The sequence below is a fragment of the Podarcis melisellensis genome (assembly GCF_964234715.1).
Source record: "Podarcis melisellensis genome assembly, chromosome: 1".
Taxonomy (NCBI): domain Eukaryota; kingdom Metazoa; phylum Chordata; class Lepidosauria; order Squamata; family Lacertidae; genus Podarcis; species Podarcis melisellensis.
The window spans coordinates 45289839-45308632 of NC_138528.1; the positions used below are offsets into that span (position 1 = coordinate 45289839).

General features: G+C 44.8%; 1 protein-coding gene across 7 annotated transcripts in view; it reads right to left on the reverse strand.

Moving 5' to 3' along the window:
- Window positions 1-18794, reverse strand: part of RGS6 (regulator of G protein signaling 6) — a 205811-nt gene that overhangs the window by 7155 nt on the left and 179862 nt on the right. For 3 of the 7 annotated variants that reach the window (XM_081890401.1, XM_081890403.1, XM_081890404.1), the window contains 3 exons: window positions 17980-18069; window positions 6806-6859; window positions 2647-3633 (listed from right to left, as the gene is read on the reverse strand). In XM_081890401.1, coding sequence (XP_081746527.1) covers window positions 3493-3633; window positions 6806-6859; window positions 17980-18069 — 285 coding nt within the window. In that variant the 3' untranslated portion in view covers window positions 2647-3492. Of the gene's footprint in view, window positions 1-2646; window positions 3634-6805; window positions 6860-17979; window positions 18070-18794 lie in introns of those variants that run through there. The other 4 variants (XR_014163242.1, XM_081890402.1, XR_014163241.1 and 1 more) reach the window with 2 other exon arrangements.

Here is an 18794-nt window from a genome sequence, read left to right on the forward strand (position 1 = left end):
CTTTCTTAAAAAGTCAAAAGCATATGTCTTGAATACTATTTCCATGGAAATTAAACGTTTACCTAGATAAAGAATCACAATCTGGATGTACAAATGTCAACTCACTAAGTACAGGCATGTCACACTTACCCTATTGGCGCCCGGAGATTGCACAGTAACTATCTGACTGCCCGATCCTTTCATTTCCAGCTGCATCTAAGGTAAATTTTCCGATGGTGACAGTCACTATGACAAATGCAATGACTGTATGTCAGGAATGGCTAACCTGGGGCCCTCCACATTTTTAATGAAAACTGTCCCCCAGCCAGCAAGACCAATGGCTGTCAAGAGATGATAGGATCATAACTCCAACATCTGGAGTGCCACAGGTTAGCCACCCCTGCTACCTGGTGTGCTGCCTACCAAGCATGCAGACACAGCTGTCCCCTCTGCCATTGAAAAACAGCCTCTTTGTGTGTCCTCCCTTAAGGGCAGCTCTTCATATTAGTATTACAGGTGTACTTGCAGGCATGATGGAGAACATCCAACTTACTTGTGCAATGTAAACACTGTTTTGATGCCTCTGCTACAAGAGACTAAAACTGTGCCAGCTTCACGCCTTCCCCCCTTTCTTGTAGTGTCCTGATGAAAATCACACACTGTGCTTATCTAGAGGGGTTACAAAGATCAGGGCACAGAGAGACACACAGCGGCGCTGTGGTAACATCCAAGTACACCTCAACGCCTAACTTTTGCATGCAAGACCTCCGTGAAACATTAAGTCTGTTTCAGTAAGGGATGGATGAACCTATCAGTTTGGGTTTCCCCTCAGTTTCTCATTTCCCCAATCTTCAGCTCACCACCTTTCTGCGTCACTTTGCAAATACTTCTGCCATTGTTTTAGTGTGTATTTCTCCTAATATAACAGTTTTGTATGCAGTTTTCCTCCTGAATTGTAGGACTGTGGAGCAGGGGCACTGGCTCCTAGGCCCTTCTGGCCTCCCCCTATATTTTGGGGAGTGGAGCCACGGCCCGCCAATCACCAAATGTGGCATGCCTGGAGCAGCCGGCTTTTTCTTTCTCCTTCTCCTGCCGCAGAGGGGAAGGAAGGTTGAAGCTGCTGATGGTGCCAAGAGGAGTCAGAGGAGGAGCTGCCAGCCATTGAGTCATGTGGCCACTGCATTTGGCTCCGCCCCTGGCTCCTCCCAAAGTCCTGAAGTCATGTGCATGACATCACATGTGCAATGTCAGCCCCCCAGGCTGGGTAGAAAACGACTCTCAGCACCGCGCCGCTCACCTGCTGCTGTTCCGTAGCCTTTAAAAAGGCTCCTTCACAGCTTTGGGGGGGGCGCAAAGGTGCCCACCGAGTCTCCGGTTCACAGGCTTTGCGCCTGTGATTTTTTTGGGTCCCCGCTTCGCCGTAGCAGCAGGACCCGAACCCACGGAGCAGATCTCCCTCGGGAGCTCTGAGGGAAATCCACCATTAAACGATGGCGCTAACCGGAAGTCAAGTTTGGGGATACATTTCCCAGCACCTCCTGCCATGACCTAGAAGGTGGGAAAGCAGAGAAAGACAGAAAAAGGACTGCAGCCTGAGAGCAGCTCTGTGGGGCCCGGGGAAGCCCCAATGGGGACTTGGAGACGAATAAGAGTCAGTCTAGTGATTTGGAAACAGGTAGCCCTGAGATTGTTGCTAGGCAAGGTAGTTCTGTGGGAAAGACCCTGAGAAGAAGGCCAAACACAGTCTTGAAACTGTGCAGGCCTCCTGTTGGCCGGTAAATGTAGAAGCCTGCGCTGTTGTACTGTGGGCCCAGATCTTTTGTGACACCCCAAGGAAGCTGCAGTTTTCCTTGTTTCCCCAGCTCCTGCTCCACCACCCCAATTAAATGAACTGCTGTGTGTTAACTGCATGTCAGGTGTGATTGCTCAAACTCACCAGGGTCAGTAAAGAGAATATTAATACTAAGGTGCCTTCAGCACTTTCCTCCAGTCCTGATTATATGCACCCACTACTGATTTGAAAATCCATTACACTGCATAATCAAAACTTTATTAGCAAAGCCAACAGGCCACAGCTATGCAAGAATTAAAAATAAAGTAAGAATAAAAGGAAGAAAAGAACAAGCAGAAGGAGGTCCGTCAGATGAACAAGTCTGTCACTCAGATGGTGGCCCTCAATTTCACAGCTCTCTCGATGTACCTCGCGACCTTCTCTGTTATCTGACTGTCCGTATCAGATAAGAGAAAATACAGTGTAGTGTCTTGTGAACGGCCGGGGTTGGAGAGAATGAGTGGAGTAATAATCTCATTCCTTAGGTCTTTGTAAAGGGGGCAGGATAGGAGGACGTGGGACACTGTTTCCGTGTTACCATCTCCACATGGGCAGAGTCGTTTTTCAAATGGAGTCTTTTGGTAACGACCTTCGAGTACAGCAGAAGGAAGAACATCCCATCTAGCCAATGTAAAGGCACGTCTATATTTTGGGATGGTTAATTTAAACAAATATGAAGCTGGAGAGTCAAAATGGGAAGGGGGAAAGTAGGTATACCATGGGCACAGTTTCTTTAAGATAGTCAGGTTGTTTTGCCGTTCAATGTCTTTCAGGCGCTGGCCTATTAGACTCTTTGCTTTAATGAGGCCCATTGATAGTAGGGACTGCGACATTACACTGCATATATAAAATAACAGAAAAACTGAAAGACACCATTTAGTACATTCCTTTTTGCATTCAAAGCAATCGAGTGTACATGAGTCTGTTTCATGCCGTTTGGGAAGCTTTCCTGGTGAGCAAACATTCAAAGCCTTTCTTAGGAGCCAGCAATGGTTCTTAAACAAGATAGAGCTATTTAGTTTTAAATGCCCTTCAGCCATGGTGAGGCGCTGGCAGTGGTTCATTAGAAAAGAAAAGCTAATCCTTGCAAAATGCGTTTTGGCTGTAGGAGGCATTTGTCCCTTCAACATGCAGGATCAGAGAGAAAAAGTAACAAACCTCACATATTCTGTGTAGGAGAGACAAGACTCTGGGCAGTATCCCAGTCCAGAGTGACTGACATCTGAACTAAGGACACGGGCACCATTTCCTGGGGTCCTCAGCGCATGGGATGCTGAAACAGCTTCTCAGAGAAGCCTCCAGTGGGATTTCCCCAGTGTTGCCATTGCCCTCCAGCCAGTGAAGTGGGATGGGTTTGCAAGGCAGGATACACTGCCATCACGGGTCAATCAAAGGGCAATTATCAAGGAGGAAAGAGGAAAGAGATGGTCCATCTTAGTCTTGGAGGAAAAAAAGGTAAGGAGGGGAGATGAGAGTGGTGCAGAAAATTATGCATGGTACAGAGAACATGGATAGGGAGCCCCCCCCCCCCAGTAATATTACAACATGAGGTCATCCAATTAACATGAATGCTAGAAGATTCAGGATAGACAATAGGATAAACTTCACATCCTGTTGGCTTTTGATGGCCACTGTGGGCAATGGGATTCTGGACCAGATAGGTCTTTGTTCTGATTTAGCATCTATGTTTTTAATGTCATAGACACTACAGTACCAACCGAGCTTAGAAAAAAAATACTCTTTTTTTTCTGTGCGTGCATGAAAAGCAGTTTGGTTTCTGGAACCCATTTCTGAATCTGCTTCTTTGCTGCTGTGCAGAAAGGCTGTGGTGGAAATCGAAGATGCATTAAAAGCTAGCTGAAGAAAGAAAAGGCAAGAATCCAAAGGGTCACCTGCCTGAACCACGGACGTTCCACACTAAAGAACAGTTCAGAAGACTTCTATTAAGAGACAGACAGCCAAGCTCAAATCTCATGGAACAGGTTCGTTGTGGCCATTTCTACTCGTTTCTTTTGAACACGGTTATCCACTGAAGCTGAGATTTGAAGGGGAAGACAGACATATATTTTCTCCGTCAAGGGTAGGAACAACTTCAGGGTATGTGTGATTTTTCAGCAGGAAAGCAGAAGTCACATTCTTCTCATACCAACCTTTCCCTTCAAATGGCAACCTCAGTGGCTGCGTGACACAAAAGGTGGTGAGATGTGAGGGAGAGTATTTTCTTTTTTTAAAAAAGGAAGAACATATATTGTGTAGTTCTGTCCTCAGTAGAAATAAAAAGGGAGGGAATGTAAACAATTAAAGGAGAAGCAAAAGCAAGTAGGGAGCCTTATCCATTATTCTACAACTGAGATGGAAACCTTGTTAGACAGCCAGCATGGCTGATGGTTAGGGAAGATGGGACGATGTAGACCAGCAACATCTGGGGGGCCACAGCTTCCTGTTTCACATGGTGGCATTTGCAATTAGAAAGCAATTAGGGCAGCTAATTTAGGGAAGCTTTTAATGTTTGATGTATTACAGTATTTTAATTTTTTTGGGGAAGCTGCCCAGAGTGGCTGGGGAAGCCCAGCCAGATGGGCGGGGTATAAATAATAAATTATTATTATTATTATTATTATTATTATTATTATTAGGACTAAGCTGGAACTGCTTGCCTTATTCATGCTTCCAAAAGTGTATTGAAAAGTGTTTCCCATGTTTTGGTGTGTTCTTCTCAGGACTATTTCTTCATTGTCTTTACTGCCGTCAGCTTCATTTGCCCCAAGCTGCCATTTAATCTGACTGGCCTTGGGGACCCCCTTGAGGTCAGCAATGATTTTGTGGAGCTGCCTAAGCACATCCTGGGTAGGTGCAAACAAGGCCACATACTGTACATCTCCACAGCCAACAGGCTGAGCAGCCATGTGGGCAAATGAGGGAGAGGATCGTGAAGGCAAGTTAGAAGGCAGAAGCCCACTAGGGCACCAAAGAGAACCAAAGGAGTACAAATGTTTTTCGTTATCGTTCAGCTGCATCATCTTTGCTAATTTCAAGGGAAATCTGGCAATGAAAGAACACAGCTGTAACTGTAATGGCTATCAAATCAGAAAATTATTTTCCCCTATTTAGCTCACAGCTAAATATTTTTCCTGTATGGAGAGTAATGACTTACAAGATGTTTCTTCAATGGCTTTGGGTGGTTGATTACTAGCAAGGACACACGTCACTTGCTTGCAAGGGGACTGGGATGTGAGGCAGCTAGGATGCAGATAGTGGAGATAAAATTCCTCTGAGTATCTCTGCAACTGGCTGGTGGGTTTTCAAGGCCTGCTATTTGCTTTTGGGAAACGGAAGCTGGTTTAAAGGCTTGCTCTAGCTGTCTGGGTGTTTGTCTCCTTCCTCCACAGTCAGATGGTGTATTTGTAAATAAACACATAGTTCAGAAATCGACAATCACCTCCAGCATTCTCTCCCTTCTAAAGAATACGATACTACCAGCAGCTGTCCCTGGAACTTTCTACTGTTTGGGGAAATGGGAAACAGTATGTGTAGCCTAAATTGAAAACAGATGTGGGGTTGCTGTTAAGTCCTCTGTGATTCATAATGTGGCGAGGACTTCTCCATAGAATAATATCCAGGCAGTGAAATTGTGGAACAGCAATAGGAACATGGCACAGGTTCCCACTTTGCTTCTTTTTCACTCATGCATTCATACCTGAGTATGAAGCCCATGTGGTCAAAAAAGTTAAAAGGAAATTAGTGGTTGCTGGTATGAATGAAAGAAGCTTCAGACTTGACCTCAAGATCCACCTCTGATCCACCTAAGGTCTTCCACTTAGGTGACTGAAAAGAGAAGACTTAGTAGCCTCTAGCTTAGATGCCTTTGGAAGGGGATTACATGAAGGATAAGTTTGTCGTTGGCTACTAGTCATGATGGCTGTATGCTACATCCAGGATCAGAGGCAAGCATGAGTATCTGTTTCTGGGGAATGACAGCAGGAGGAGGAGGAGGAGGAGGAGTTTGGATTTGATATCCCGCTTTATCACTACCCAAAGAGGTCTCAAAGCGGCTAACATTCTCCTTTCCCTTTCTCCCCCACAACAAACACTCTGTGAGGTGAGCAGGGCTGAGAGACTTCAGAGAAGTGTGACTGGCCCAAGGTCACCCAGCAGCTGCATGTGGAGGAGCGGAGATGCAAACCCGGTTCACCAGATTACGAGACTACCGCTCTTAACCACTACACCACACTGGCTCTCGAGAGGGCTATCATGCTCAGAAGCTTGTGGTTGGTCACAGAATGTTGGACAAGATAGGCCTTTGTTGGATCCTGCAGGGCTCTTCTTATGGTTCTCATGAATGGTTGAGGAAATGTTATACATTCTATTCTACAGCCAGGTTCAAAGAGCAGCTTAACCTCACACTTTTGCTAGTCTGGATTTATTTTGTCCTCTTCTTCTTCTTTGAATTGCCAACCACTAAAGGCACATCACAAATTACTTTTAAAGCTCTCTTCCGTTTCAAAAGCAATTTGCCATGTGCTGCTGCATGAGGAAAAAGTACTTTTTAATGAAATACTATCAGGCTCATGGAACTAGTCTCACGCATCTTTGCATAGGATAGCTGACATTATTCAATCAGAGCTGACCATTCCAAGATATTTTAGAGGCCCATGTTAGATCAACAGAACTGTAATGGATTTTTGAGCCTGAGTTCAGAATCTGCATGCGCTTTTATGAATGAAAATTGTAAGTTGTTCTTTATTGGGCAACTGGTTTGAAACAAGTTCATTAAACATCTCTTAAACCTAGAGCCTTGTGGGGAGCATTCTGCTTACGTTAGACTGGGGTACCTTCACTGGCCGAAATCTGCATATCATGAAATTCTACCTTTTTATTGTACAGGAGTAAACTACACAGGAGGTGTAAAATTTAATAAAATAATTTCTGAAATAAAAGAAAATGCTGAAGAGAAGGTGGGGAAAAGAAAGAAAAGCAAAAGCAAAATGAACTTACCACGCTGCGAGTGAACTTTTCTAGAGAAGTTCTACGACCTTGCTCATTCTCGGGCTTTAGAAGGGGAAAAAAAAGTTAGGAAGGAAAAACTACTGAAAAAGCAAAGAAAAGAAAAGAAAAAGAATCCCTTCAGCTTAAATTTTGATCTAAAAACATTAGCAAAAGAAAAGAAGAAAGATAAAACATCTCAAAACATGGCAGCTACAATTTGCAAGAGCAAAGCAACTAACTTTTGTATTGTAATATTCTGGTAGCTTCTCCCATTGGGAAGTATCTTGTGTTCCGTGCTTAAAATGCGGCTCTGGAGGTAGCTCTAGTCCAAACTTACGTAGCTCAAGAGAAAGATACGTAATGATGCATTCTGCATCTGTCTTTTCAATAATTCAATCAATCAATCCCTGAGCTTTCCCTTCTGTGGTTCAGGATAGAGCCTAAACTTTCCCAATCAGCACACGGTGGTCTCCTACCATTCAGGATAGGCTAATTGGTTTTATAAAATGAACCAATATGGTACTAAAAACAGTCATTGCCCCTATCCAACATGGAGCCACCCATGGAAACACACTTGCTCTCCTCACCCCTGCATGTTGGATGTGTCTTTTAATTTGAATGGTGATGCATTGCCTTACGGGACCATGAACCACTTGTGACTGGATCAGGGCCAGTATCATTCAAGACTGACCTACTTATAGCTTTATTATCCTGTTGTATAGCTCTACACACAGGTGAGACGCAACATATACAATGGCTATAGCACAGTGGTTTTAGACTGTGCTATGAGGAACCCTAGGGTTCCTTGTAGGTTTATCAGGAATCTCTTAAGTGAGAAGGACAGTAATGGTAGGCAAGTTTCCATAATAAACAGGACTGTCCACCACCAATTTATTTTATCCTAAAATATGCAGATGCAAGAGAGCAAGGATGAGACCAGGGCCAACCCTGCCATTAGACAGCAAATGTAGCGGATGGAGAGCAGCAGCAAGATGTTGGGAGACAGAGCTGGCTTGCCCTGCTGCCCTCAGGTGTGTTGGGTTGAAGTCATCCCATTGCCAGTGTTGGTAGAAAGTCTCAGCCACCAGGATTGGCCAGCTTCTGTACATGGCTTTGGGGGCAGGGGGAGGCACCAAGATGAGACTATGATGTGGTGGTGGTGGTTGTTGTTGTTGAAAAAACAAATTAATTATCTGCTAGAGCATATAAATAATATAATTTCATCATAACAAGAAAGCCACCAACATTTTGGGTATGTTGCTGTTCTCCAAAGTAATGTGATTCATTTGGCATAGAACAAATCCTAGGAACTATGAAAGAAGAGGTAATTTTGCTAGCAAGCCTGCCATTTTGTTGAATAAAGGGATTAAATGGTGGTGGTGGGGAACAATCAGCACATCATCGGGGGGGGGGGGACTACCTAACCTCCAGTTCACTTGTGGTTGGGAAGTAACAGAGACATGTGATTATGAATGTGTTTGGTGGTTTTATTAAATCTGCACTTTCTTCTAAAATGAAGTGTCAAGAAATCAGAGAAAAACAGCAGACCTGCCACCCTTCTAAGCAAAGGAAGAAAGGGAAATCCTTTCTAGCAAAAGGACACTTTTGCTGAAGGGAGTTAGGAACATTGGGAAGTTATCTAAAGAGCAGGGCTTTGCACAATGGTATTAAACACTCTGCTTTGCAAGTGAATGTTTCTGTAATGGAAAACTTCCTGTCAGATGGTGCTGCATGGTGGAATGGAAGGGAGAAGAGTGATGGCAAAGGGTCAAGTTCTTTGGAGAACTTTCAGCACAACCAATTCTACTCCTCTGGAATACAAAAGAAAAAATCAGTGCTTGTGACTTACAGATCAGATCTACGAGCAGATGGAAGAGAAGTGAAAGCGGGTGATAAAAGATTGCTTCAAGATTCTGCCTAGAATAGGGATGAGGAAGCTCTGGCCCTCCAGATGGTGGCTGGGGCTGATGGATTCAATACTAGTCTGTAGGAGCAGGCAAGGAGAATCTGGTGAACTCTTTATGTCAGGGATGGGAAACCTTTGGCCCTAAAGACGTTGTTGGACTATAACTCCCAACATCCCTGACCTTTGGCCATACTGACTGAGGAAGACAGGAGCTGGAATCCAATGACATCTCAAAAGGTCACAGGTTTGCTATGCCTGGAGTGCAGGGATTAATCAGATACTAGGCATTAACATATAGCCAGCCGTACAAACAGGAAGAAACACATCTTTCAGGTCAAAACATATCATAAGGAGCAAGGATAAAAAAATGGGAACTGCTGTCAACACCAGCAAAACTTATGAGCACAAGAAAAAATTAAGATGCTTCAGTATAAAAGCTTCTTAGGGCTGTGCTACACAGGAAGCAGCCTGACCATTTAAGAGGAGTATCATCTGGATATGCTGGGGGTTGAACCCGGGACACTGTGTCTGCTGCTATGCAGATGCTCCACCCCTGAACTAAGGCCTTTCCTTCAACTTCTTTTCATCTGGTTCTGGTAGTTTTCCATGTACACCAAAATAGAATCTTAATGGCAAAATTTCTGGCGCTTGAGATTAAATGCTCAATTAAAGAATGCATTGAGATGACCTTTGCATTGGTAGTTTAGCACAGCAATTATTAGAAAAGATGTCTGTAAATAAAACATTTTAGGCCTCGATGTGAGGAATTGAAATCTGAACCTTTTCTGAATGGTCTTCAAATTGCCTTGCATTCAGCATCAAAGAGTAGAGCAAGACCTTTTTTTAAAAGAAAAGAAAAGCTTCTTCTTTGCAAGTGGGACCTCTAGGTATCCATAATTAAGAAAAGCTGAGGTTTGGGATCCGAGAATCTTAAAATATACAGATTTTCTTCCGGGGCTTTCTGAAGTGTCTTGCTTTGGGAGACTAAAGGCGTTCCATATCCTATTTTAACACTTGTTGCAAAACACCAGTTCAGAAAGACCCTGTATCCGAAAGCAGGGCCCTGAAAGTGCAGCCCATGGCCTTGTGGATGATGCATAGCTTTCAAGTATCCCTTATTTGAAGGGACAGTCCCTTATTCCAGCGCCATGTCCCGCTGCTGTCCCTTATTGATGGATGTCCCTTAAATTTCAAAGGAAGCAGCTCCTCTCCCTCGCTCCCTGCCGGCCAGGGCGGAGGGAGGCTCCAACTGTGTTGCTTGGCTGTGTAGCTCACCCAATAAGAAGTCCAAGAACGACTGGGGGGGTGGAGCTTGCATGCCTTGTGTGTGGCTAGTTAATGCAAGCTGAGGGGGGTTTTGAATGCTGGACGCCATTTTGTTGCACATGCTGCTGCAAACTTTGCAGTGCAAAGCCAGGCCGGGGAGCCATCTTAAGTTGAGGCTGCATAGGCCTTGTGGTGCATGTGATTTAGATTCTATTCAGTTGAACCTCTGGTTACAAAGTTGGTTGGACAATGTTCTCAAAGCTACCAGCATGAGTTTGACCAGACTGCAGGAGGACAGGAAGACTGGAGTGTCTGGAACAGGTGAGGCTTCTGGCCCCTTATTTTGGCTGCTGGTCCCTTATTTTCAAGGCTGCTGGTCCCTTATTTTCAAATCTGTAAGTTGACAGCTATGGGATGATGTGCACAACTCAAGTTGCACAATGATGCTTATCTGCACCCTGATGAACCGAAGGGATGTCTCTTGGCCTTCTTATTTGGGGCCAACATAGCACAGTGGGGAGGGGCTATCATTCAGTGGTAGAGCACATGCTTTGAATTAAGAAAGACTCGGGTTCAGTCCTTGGCTTCTCCAGGAAGGCCTTGGAAAGACTCCTGCCTGAATCTCTAGAGAACTGCTGCCCCTCAGTGAGGATAACACTGAGTTGGATGGCCTGACTGCGCATTAGGCAGCTTCGTAAGTATAGATTTTGGGAAATTAATAGAATTGCATTAAACCACAGCTGGTTCTAGATCCCTGAATGGGTTGCATCCAATGGTGTTTAATAGGAGATGATGAAACTGGAGATTTCCAAAATAAGGAGGGAGCTTATTTTGGCTAATTCCCTCTTCTCCCTGCAGCATCTTGTGCCACCTCCCATGCTTGTTCCAAAGCGTCCCCCAAACAGGGATGTGGGTTTTCTGGGAAAGTTGTCTGGAAAACCTTCCGATGCAGATTAGGGTAATTTGCATCAGAAAATGTTCATTGGGAAATGTTCAGGTTGCAACAGAATACTGTATGATGCCCCAGAGAGCTATTTAATGTAGTTAGTTTATTTTACAGGTATTTAGTAAACAAAGTTAAAAACCTAACTAATGTTTATTTGCACTTTGCATTAATCCATTGTTATGAATGAATGTATAAAATTGAATTTTCTGCAAAACCAAAACCCCCTCTGCCCCACAACACTGCTCCTAACCACCTGGAGCAGATTTTTTGGGGGGGGGGGCGTGCACAGTCTGCAGGGGGAGAGGGAAGTGGTGAAAATTGTTTTCCTTCCTGTTGTGCTGACCGAAGCCTCTGCTGCGTCAAATAACCTTCCATCAGTTCAAGGGGGAACAGCAATGAATACAGCCTATTATATGCCTTTTCTTGTGCTGAAAGAGATTGAGACCAAATCAGTTCAGAGCCTATGTAATGATGAAGCAAAGGGTGTGTGCTCTGACATTTCCAGTTCAAACTGAGACACAGAATTTTTAGCTTGCATTAGGCAAACAGTGGGTTTCCTCACCAGTATCTCCTCTTTCCATCTGCAGCATGGGAACAATAATTCTGGCCTACCTTACCAGGTTCTTGTGAGGATGGCTGAAATATTGCACATCAAGCATTCTGAAAACGGACAGGTACTATAGACATAAGCCTTGCTTAGGCATTATGCCTGAACAGGAAATGCCAATACAAGGGACATGTAGGCAGGGCAATTCCCCAATGTCCTGCCCTACCCCAACCTTCCTAAACTGAGCAGGAAAGTCTGGAGGGGGTTTCCAGGCATGCTAGACTAAATATGTTTTTAGACGCCTTCCTGCAATCAGGAAGCCCCTCTGCTATCAGAGTGCTTGTTCATGAATAGGACTCCGAGTGCATTGTGGGAAGGTTGTGGGTGGAGTAAGTGGAGCTGATGCATGTGGGAGCCTTAGGGGTGGGGTGAACATGCAAGCTCCCACACCTTCCTGCTCATGTTGACATTCCCTGCTAAGCCATCACACCTGAGCGAGGCTATGCTGAGGCTGCAATCCTAAACACACTTGCTAGAACATAGGGGAACGTAAATTCCACATAAGTATGCATAGCATTGCACTGCAAGTATGACAAATAGATCAAAAAAAGGATAAGTGTGCATTTTGTTATCAACAGTATTCCTGCCTAACGAAGTATGCTCAGATGATAACTTGTGGGTGACTAGATCTTTGTTGCTTGCTTGAGTCCACTAAAAGTGAACATTCTGGGGACAGTTTCGTAAACCTTCATGAATTTAATTGGAGCGTTCTGTGTGTCCCTCTTAAAGCAGGGAGAATAATTACAAACCTAACCGTTCTGTCTGCGGCAGCATGTTAACATTTCCACTCATTAAGTTCTGTAAATGCAGAATTCAGCACATACAAATATGCAGGGGCTGGCTTATGCAGTTTTCAAACATGCAAAAACAAAAAAAAAAGGTTGTGGGGGGAGGGCAGTTGCCACAAGAGAACAAATCAACCCATTGTTGTAGCAAAGAGTTGGGCATAGCTATGTAAAGTAAAAATGCTTTGATAAGGAAAGCGCTCATTCCAGTTAGCTGCAAGGGGATGAGAAAATGTGGGTCCATAAGTTTACTGTATCTGCATTCTTTGCCCTGGCTTTGCTTTAACCACACAACATGATTGTTCCTCCTCCAACCCCCAAATATCTAGTTCTTCGAATACAAGACCTAGTGCCAGGATGTGTCATTCCTGCAGGGGATTTCACATCCAAGTCATTTTGCTGCAGAGCAACAAATGAACTCCCCCCCCCCCGCCCCAAGTTAAGGTGCACAGGACTCCAGAGGCTGGCCAAGTTATTTTGGCGCCTGATGCAGAAAACCTCACAACTTCTCTCTCCTACTAAGTAAAGGTAAAGGGACCCCTGACCATTAGGTCCGGTCGTGACCGACTCTGTGGTTGTGGCGCTCATCTCGCTTTATTGGCCGAGGGAGCCGGTGTACAGCTTCCGGGTCATGTGGCCAGCATGACTAAGCCGTTTCTGGCGAACCAGAGCAGCGCACGGAAACGCCGTTTACCTTCCTGCCGGAGTGGTACCTATTTATCTACTTGCAGTTTGCCGTGCTTTCGTACTACCTGGCGTTAAAACACAACAATAAAAGCTATTTTATTTATCCATTTTCTGCCTTTTCAGGACAACCAAATTCAACTGCTGGAGGCAGCCACCCCATTCAGCTTGATGGTAGGCTGCATATGCACCATATATTTGAAGTACATGACTCCTCCCCCCAGCCCAATCTTGGGAACTGTAGTTTCTTAGCAGTGCTGAGAATTGTAATTCTGTACTTGAAATGCCAGGAGTTGAAGACTGGGAAAAACATCACCTAGCAGAAGGAGGAACAGTAGGATACCACCCTGGGGTAAACATTTTGAATACTTTAAAGAACTCTTGTATGTACAATTGACAGACGGATAGTTGGAAGTCCTTTTTATTTATTTTTCATTTTTCTCTTTTTCCTGATCTTCCTTTTTTATTCTTGTATTGCTTTCTCATTCCTGTATTACTTTTTTGCTTTCCTTTTTTGCTTTGCTCTTGCTTCTGTTTTGTTCTAGTTGTTGCTGTTGTTGTTCTCTGGGCCAATGAGGGGATTCGATGCTGGTGAAGGACCCTGTGTGAGAGGCAGGGAAGCTCTTCCAGAGGGAGGGGAAGAGAAAGGGGAGCTCCCAGGTAAGAGATGGGAGGGTCCAACTCTTTCTTTGTGAAACAAGGGTTAAAAATCTACCCATGAGAGAGGACTTTGTATTTTTCTCTTCTTTCTTCTTTTTGTTTTTGTTTAGATTAGTTTGTTTTTTTTTATTGTAATGTATTATGAAAAGTCTTAATACAATCTTTTTATATATATAAAAAGAACTGTAGTTCTGTGAAAATGAACTACAGCTCCCAGGATTGTTTGGGGAAAGCCATGTGCTTTAAATGTATGGTGTGGATGCAGCCTTAGACCTAGGTTACAACAGCAATGAAACCCCACCATGGGGCTAACATAAAACCCATCAGAGCAAATTTAGCTGATACTAACAAACATTCAGGGACGCGGGCGGCGCTGTGGGTAAAACTTCAGCGTCTAGGACTTGCCGATCGTATGGTCGGCGGTTCGAATCCCCACGGCGGGGTGAGCTCCCGTCGCTCGGTCCCAGCTCCTGCCCACCTAGCAGTTCGAAAGCACTCTTAAGTGCAAGTAGATAAATAGGTACCGCTTTATAGCGGGAAGGTAAACGGCGTTTCCGTGTGCTGTGCTGGTGCAGGCTCGCCAGAGCAGCTTCGTCACGCTGACCCAGAAGTGTCTCCGGACAGCGCTGGCCCCCGGCCTCTTAAGTGAGATGGGCGTACAACCCTACGGGCAGGGGTACCTTTACCTTTACCTTTACCAAACATTCAAAGGGACGCGGGTGGCGCTGTGGGTTAAACCACTGAGCCTAGGACCAGAAGGATCAGAAGGTCGGAGGTTTGAATCCCCGCAACGGGGCGAGCTCCCGTTGCTCAGTCCCTGTTCCTGCCAACGTAGCAGTTCGAAAGCATGTCAAAGTGCAAGTAGATAAATAGGTACCCCTCTGGCGGGAAGGTAAACAGCGTTTCCGTGCGCTGCTCTGGTTCGCCAGAAGCGGCTTGGTCATGCTGGCCACATGACCCGGAAGCTGTACATCGGCTCCCTCGGCCAATAAAGCGAGATGAGTGCCGCAACCCCAGAGTCCGCGACTGGATCTAATGGTCAGGGGTCCCTTTACCTTTAACAAACATTCATGTTTAGATAGAGGGATGAAAAATGATATGATCAATGGTTGTTATCATGGGACAATGAAATAGTGTTATATTACCATGAAGTTTGAAATAAGAGGTAATGACTATAGTTCTTTGCCTGCTGATGCACACTTTTTCTGGATTAAAACAAGATGTACACTTTACTCTCACTCTTAAAAATATACATTAGTCAGTGGTGTCCAAACATTTTTCAAAGAGGGTCAGATTTGATTAAATGAAGGGCCATGGGGGACGACCAAAGGGCCAACCAGCTTTTTTTTAGGATTGACGTTTTTGAGCTTTTTTAGAGTTGGAGCTGGAGTTGTTGTTGACCGGTGGGCCAGATTAGACCCCCGAAATGGACTCTGAACATGCCTGCATTAGATGTTTCCCTCATCAACTCTTAGAGAGCAGGGCAGGCGTTGCCTTAACAACTGTGGGGTAGCTCAGTTAATGCTGCCTCCCAGTGTTGCAACTAGCCATCTTCCTAGCCGGTCAGGACTCAGAGACAGGGTTGTGCCCCTGCGCCTTCCAGCTGAAGAACACTTTGCACCAACACATCCTTACAGCTTTCCTTTGGGATGCTTTGCTTTACAGAGCTCACTTTGTTTCCAAAGCTGTCTTGGACTCTTGTTTTTTTAAGTGACTAAACACTTTTTGCTGTCCCTCTGCAGCAGTGAAGCTTATATACCCTTTCTAGTTTTGAAATTGAAACAGAACTCCAGCAAAGCTTACATCCTCCTGAAACAACCTCTTACAATTCCATTAATTATTTCATTTTCTTTACAAAACAAAGCAAACAAGCAAACCAACCAACCAACCAACCAACCAACCACACTTTGGTTACTTGATCCCCTGAAAGCACTTGGGTACAAAACCCTACATCTGAAAAAAGAAAACCACTACAGGTGATTGATCACCCAGCACCCACAGTTCAGTTATTTAAGAAGGTTACCCCTTCTGGGACCAGACTACTAGAGGGATCTGTGGCACCAGCTGAAGATCCAGACTAGGACTACATGTATACCTTAAATAAAATCTGATGCTTTGCATCATCTGACAAGATTCCAACAGAAGCAGCAGAACGATGCTCATAGGTAGTCACTTTGCACCCTGAAGCATACACTAAAAGGAAGGTGTACTTTAAAGAAGGCCTCTCAAAACAGTAACCCATCAAGCCCACAATCCATGTGTGGCAGCAACCCAGCAGTCTGAAGATAATCAAGAAAACTACACAGAGGAAATAGGACCTTACCATAGTACCTGCATTTTCCCATTTCAACGTATGCCACTAAAACCTGCCTAAAGTCAATGTCTGGTGTAAGAAAACCTCTTATTTGGTCTGTTGCCTCTATACAGCATTCACAATGGCAGACAGCATGGAAAATATGGTTCTGGAAAGTACCTGGCGCACTCTTGGAGCTAAGTGAAGGCTGCTTCAGAGTACAACAGTTTTCGCCCAATTGTTCTAACACATTCGATCCAATCTAGTTGTCTCCACAGTACATGAGAGGCCACCGCCACACTAACAGAAGTGCGAAGGCTTTGCTCAGTAACTCCAGCTGTGCTTCTGGGCTCCTGAACAGAGAAGGGACTGCTGGATTGTGGGAAATCCATTCTAACCATCGAGGGCACATTGGAGCTGCAGTGGAGGCTAACTTTAATTTGGCAGCATATGGAAGCCCCAGCAGGATGGAGACAGCAAAGAGCAAAGCAATAGGAAACGGCAGGAAACCCAAGCTGCAGAAGCTGGGAAAACTCTGCACAAAGTGTCTTGAAGGTCAAAGGCGAATGAGAGAAGTGGGGAATTCTCTCAGATGTCTATCCAACATTGTTCTAGGTGGAGGAGCTTCTGAAAGACGTTTAAACACAGCCATAAATGGAGATAAAACTACCTCTGCTCCCCACCCTTCTTCCTTGCCTGGATAATCAGGTGATTATCAGTGCAACAAGAAACCCTTTGTTTTTTTGACCTGGATGGAAAACATATTGCTGATAATGGGCATGCAGATGCCAAAAAGGCAGAAAGGAATGGAAAGGTGTGCTGCTTTTGAGGAGTTCCCAGTCTTACTGTAATTAGTTTAAAATTGAATGGAAAAAAGTGGAAGGGGAGAAACCACATACAGGAAAGTGCAGGTAAAACAGGAGGGGAGGGGAGCCGATAAGAAATCATGACAAAGTCTCCATGCAAGGCATCCCTTACAAGAAAAGCTACAAAGCTTGACATAAGACACTAAATGGAAGAGGGTTTTGCGCCACTTCCCAATCATTAGTTACTGCCATGGTTATGAAAAATAAAGAGATTCATAGGTAACGTTACACAAGATCGCATATTTGTCCTGAAGGAGTTTAGAATGGGACTTTAATGCCTTATGTTTAGTTTGAGAGATCCTTGTGGAGGAGCTGTAACTCCACGGTGGATCCCATGCTAGGTCCCAGGGTCAAGCTCCGACACCTCCAGTTAAAGGTCCTCAGGGTCAAACTACACATTACACTTCCTCCTTAGCATGCAGCTGTGGCTCCAGGTGTCCTCCCCTTATGTAATTGCAGGTGTGCCCCCTCCACTGGATTGATATTAGAACTGCAACAGGTGGAGAGGGGAGGCAATGAGAACTTAGTGCCAGTGGGAACTTTTGAACTAATCCCCATTGTGTTGCTCCTAGGGAGAGATGAGCTGAACAGTGCCAGCAACATCAGGGTCCTCCATGGCTGCAAATAAGGAAAGACAGAGATGTAGCTGCACATTGTGCATCAAGTGTATTTTGTCATTTGACCCTGAGGTAGAAGAGTTGAGAAAGGAGGATCGGGCAGACAGCCAGTGTGCTCCACTGATGTACGAGCCTAGGAAACTGCCTTATACGGAGTCTGACCATTGGTCCATAGAGCTCAGCATTGTCCACAGAGACTGACAATACACCTCTCTAGGATTTCAGAAAGGGGGTCTTTCCCAGTCCCACTAGGGATTGAACCCTGACCCTTTGGCAATCAAGCCATTTGCCCCTTCCCAATGACCAGGCTCAGAACTAGGCAGCTTCTAGTTCACATGATCCTCGCAGAGGATGCTCAGAGTAGGTCTTCCTCATATTGACTGCTGTTTATAGGGATGCCAAACATGGAGCTTCAAGGAGAAAGAAAGAAAGAAGTGCTTTCAGTCAGCAAGAAGCCCCTGAATAACTTATTTTTCATGTTCACACAGCAGCAAGCGGCAGGCAGGAGTCATGAAGTGCTCAGAGATGCAAGCATGTCCTTCCCGACAGATACCTTCTTCTTTGCCAGCAACAAGTCTTGGTAAGCGTTAGAACGGAGGAAACGTGCATAGCTGTCACTCTTCATCAGCTTGTAAATGTGCTCCTGTGGGAAGGGAAGAAACAACGGGCTGAGATTTGTTACCTGGACACTAGTCAACATTTCCTGGGCACCTAGAAAAGAGAAACACCAAAGAGGCTTCCTGGATACGAAGCAGGCATTTATGAATACTATACAATATTTATTATTTGCGCATTTATCTAAAACATTTCCATCTCATCTGTCAGTCAGCAGACCCTCAAAGCATCCTATCAGAAGCTGGATATAATTCATTTCAGGAACAGACTTGATCACCCAGAATACAGATGATTAACACAGCTACTGATACACAGATGTACAGAAGTTCTCTACTGGTGAAGATGGGGCCATTGAGCACACTGGAGCATGTTTACAGTACAAACATTATTGCTGTAGTCTAGCTAGAGCAGCCTTTTCCAACCTGGTGCCCTCCAAATGTTGTTGGACTGAGGTGGAGTGAATGATCCTTGTACAGCAGACCTCTGCACACGTAACATGCAAGGTTCCCCTCAAATTGTATCCAGGGGCATTTGGATATGCTAATACATATGTATGCATATCCATGGCTCTGGCTGTGAATATAGTTCTAAACCTAACCCCAATCCCCCTCTTCAAACATATACACAGTTCTCCTTTCCTATTCCATCCACCCCTATTCCATCAAGCTATTGCACATATTTACAAGTTCATGTCACCAGTCAATACCACCTGCACTTGATATCTGTCACAGAGCGAGCCAGGCAGCAAATCAC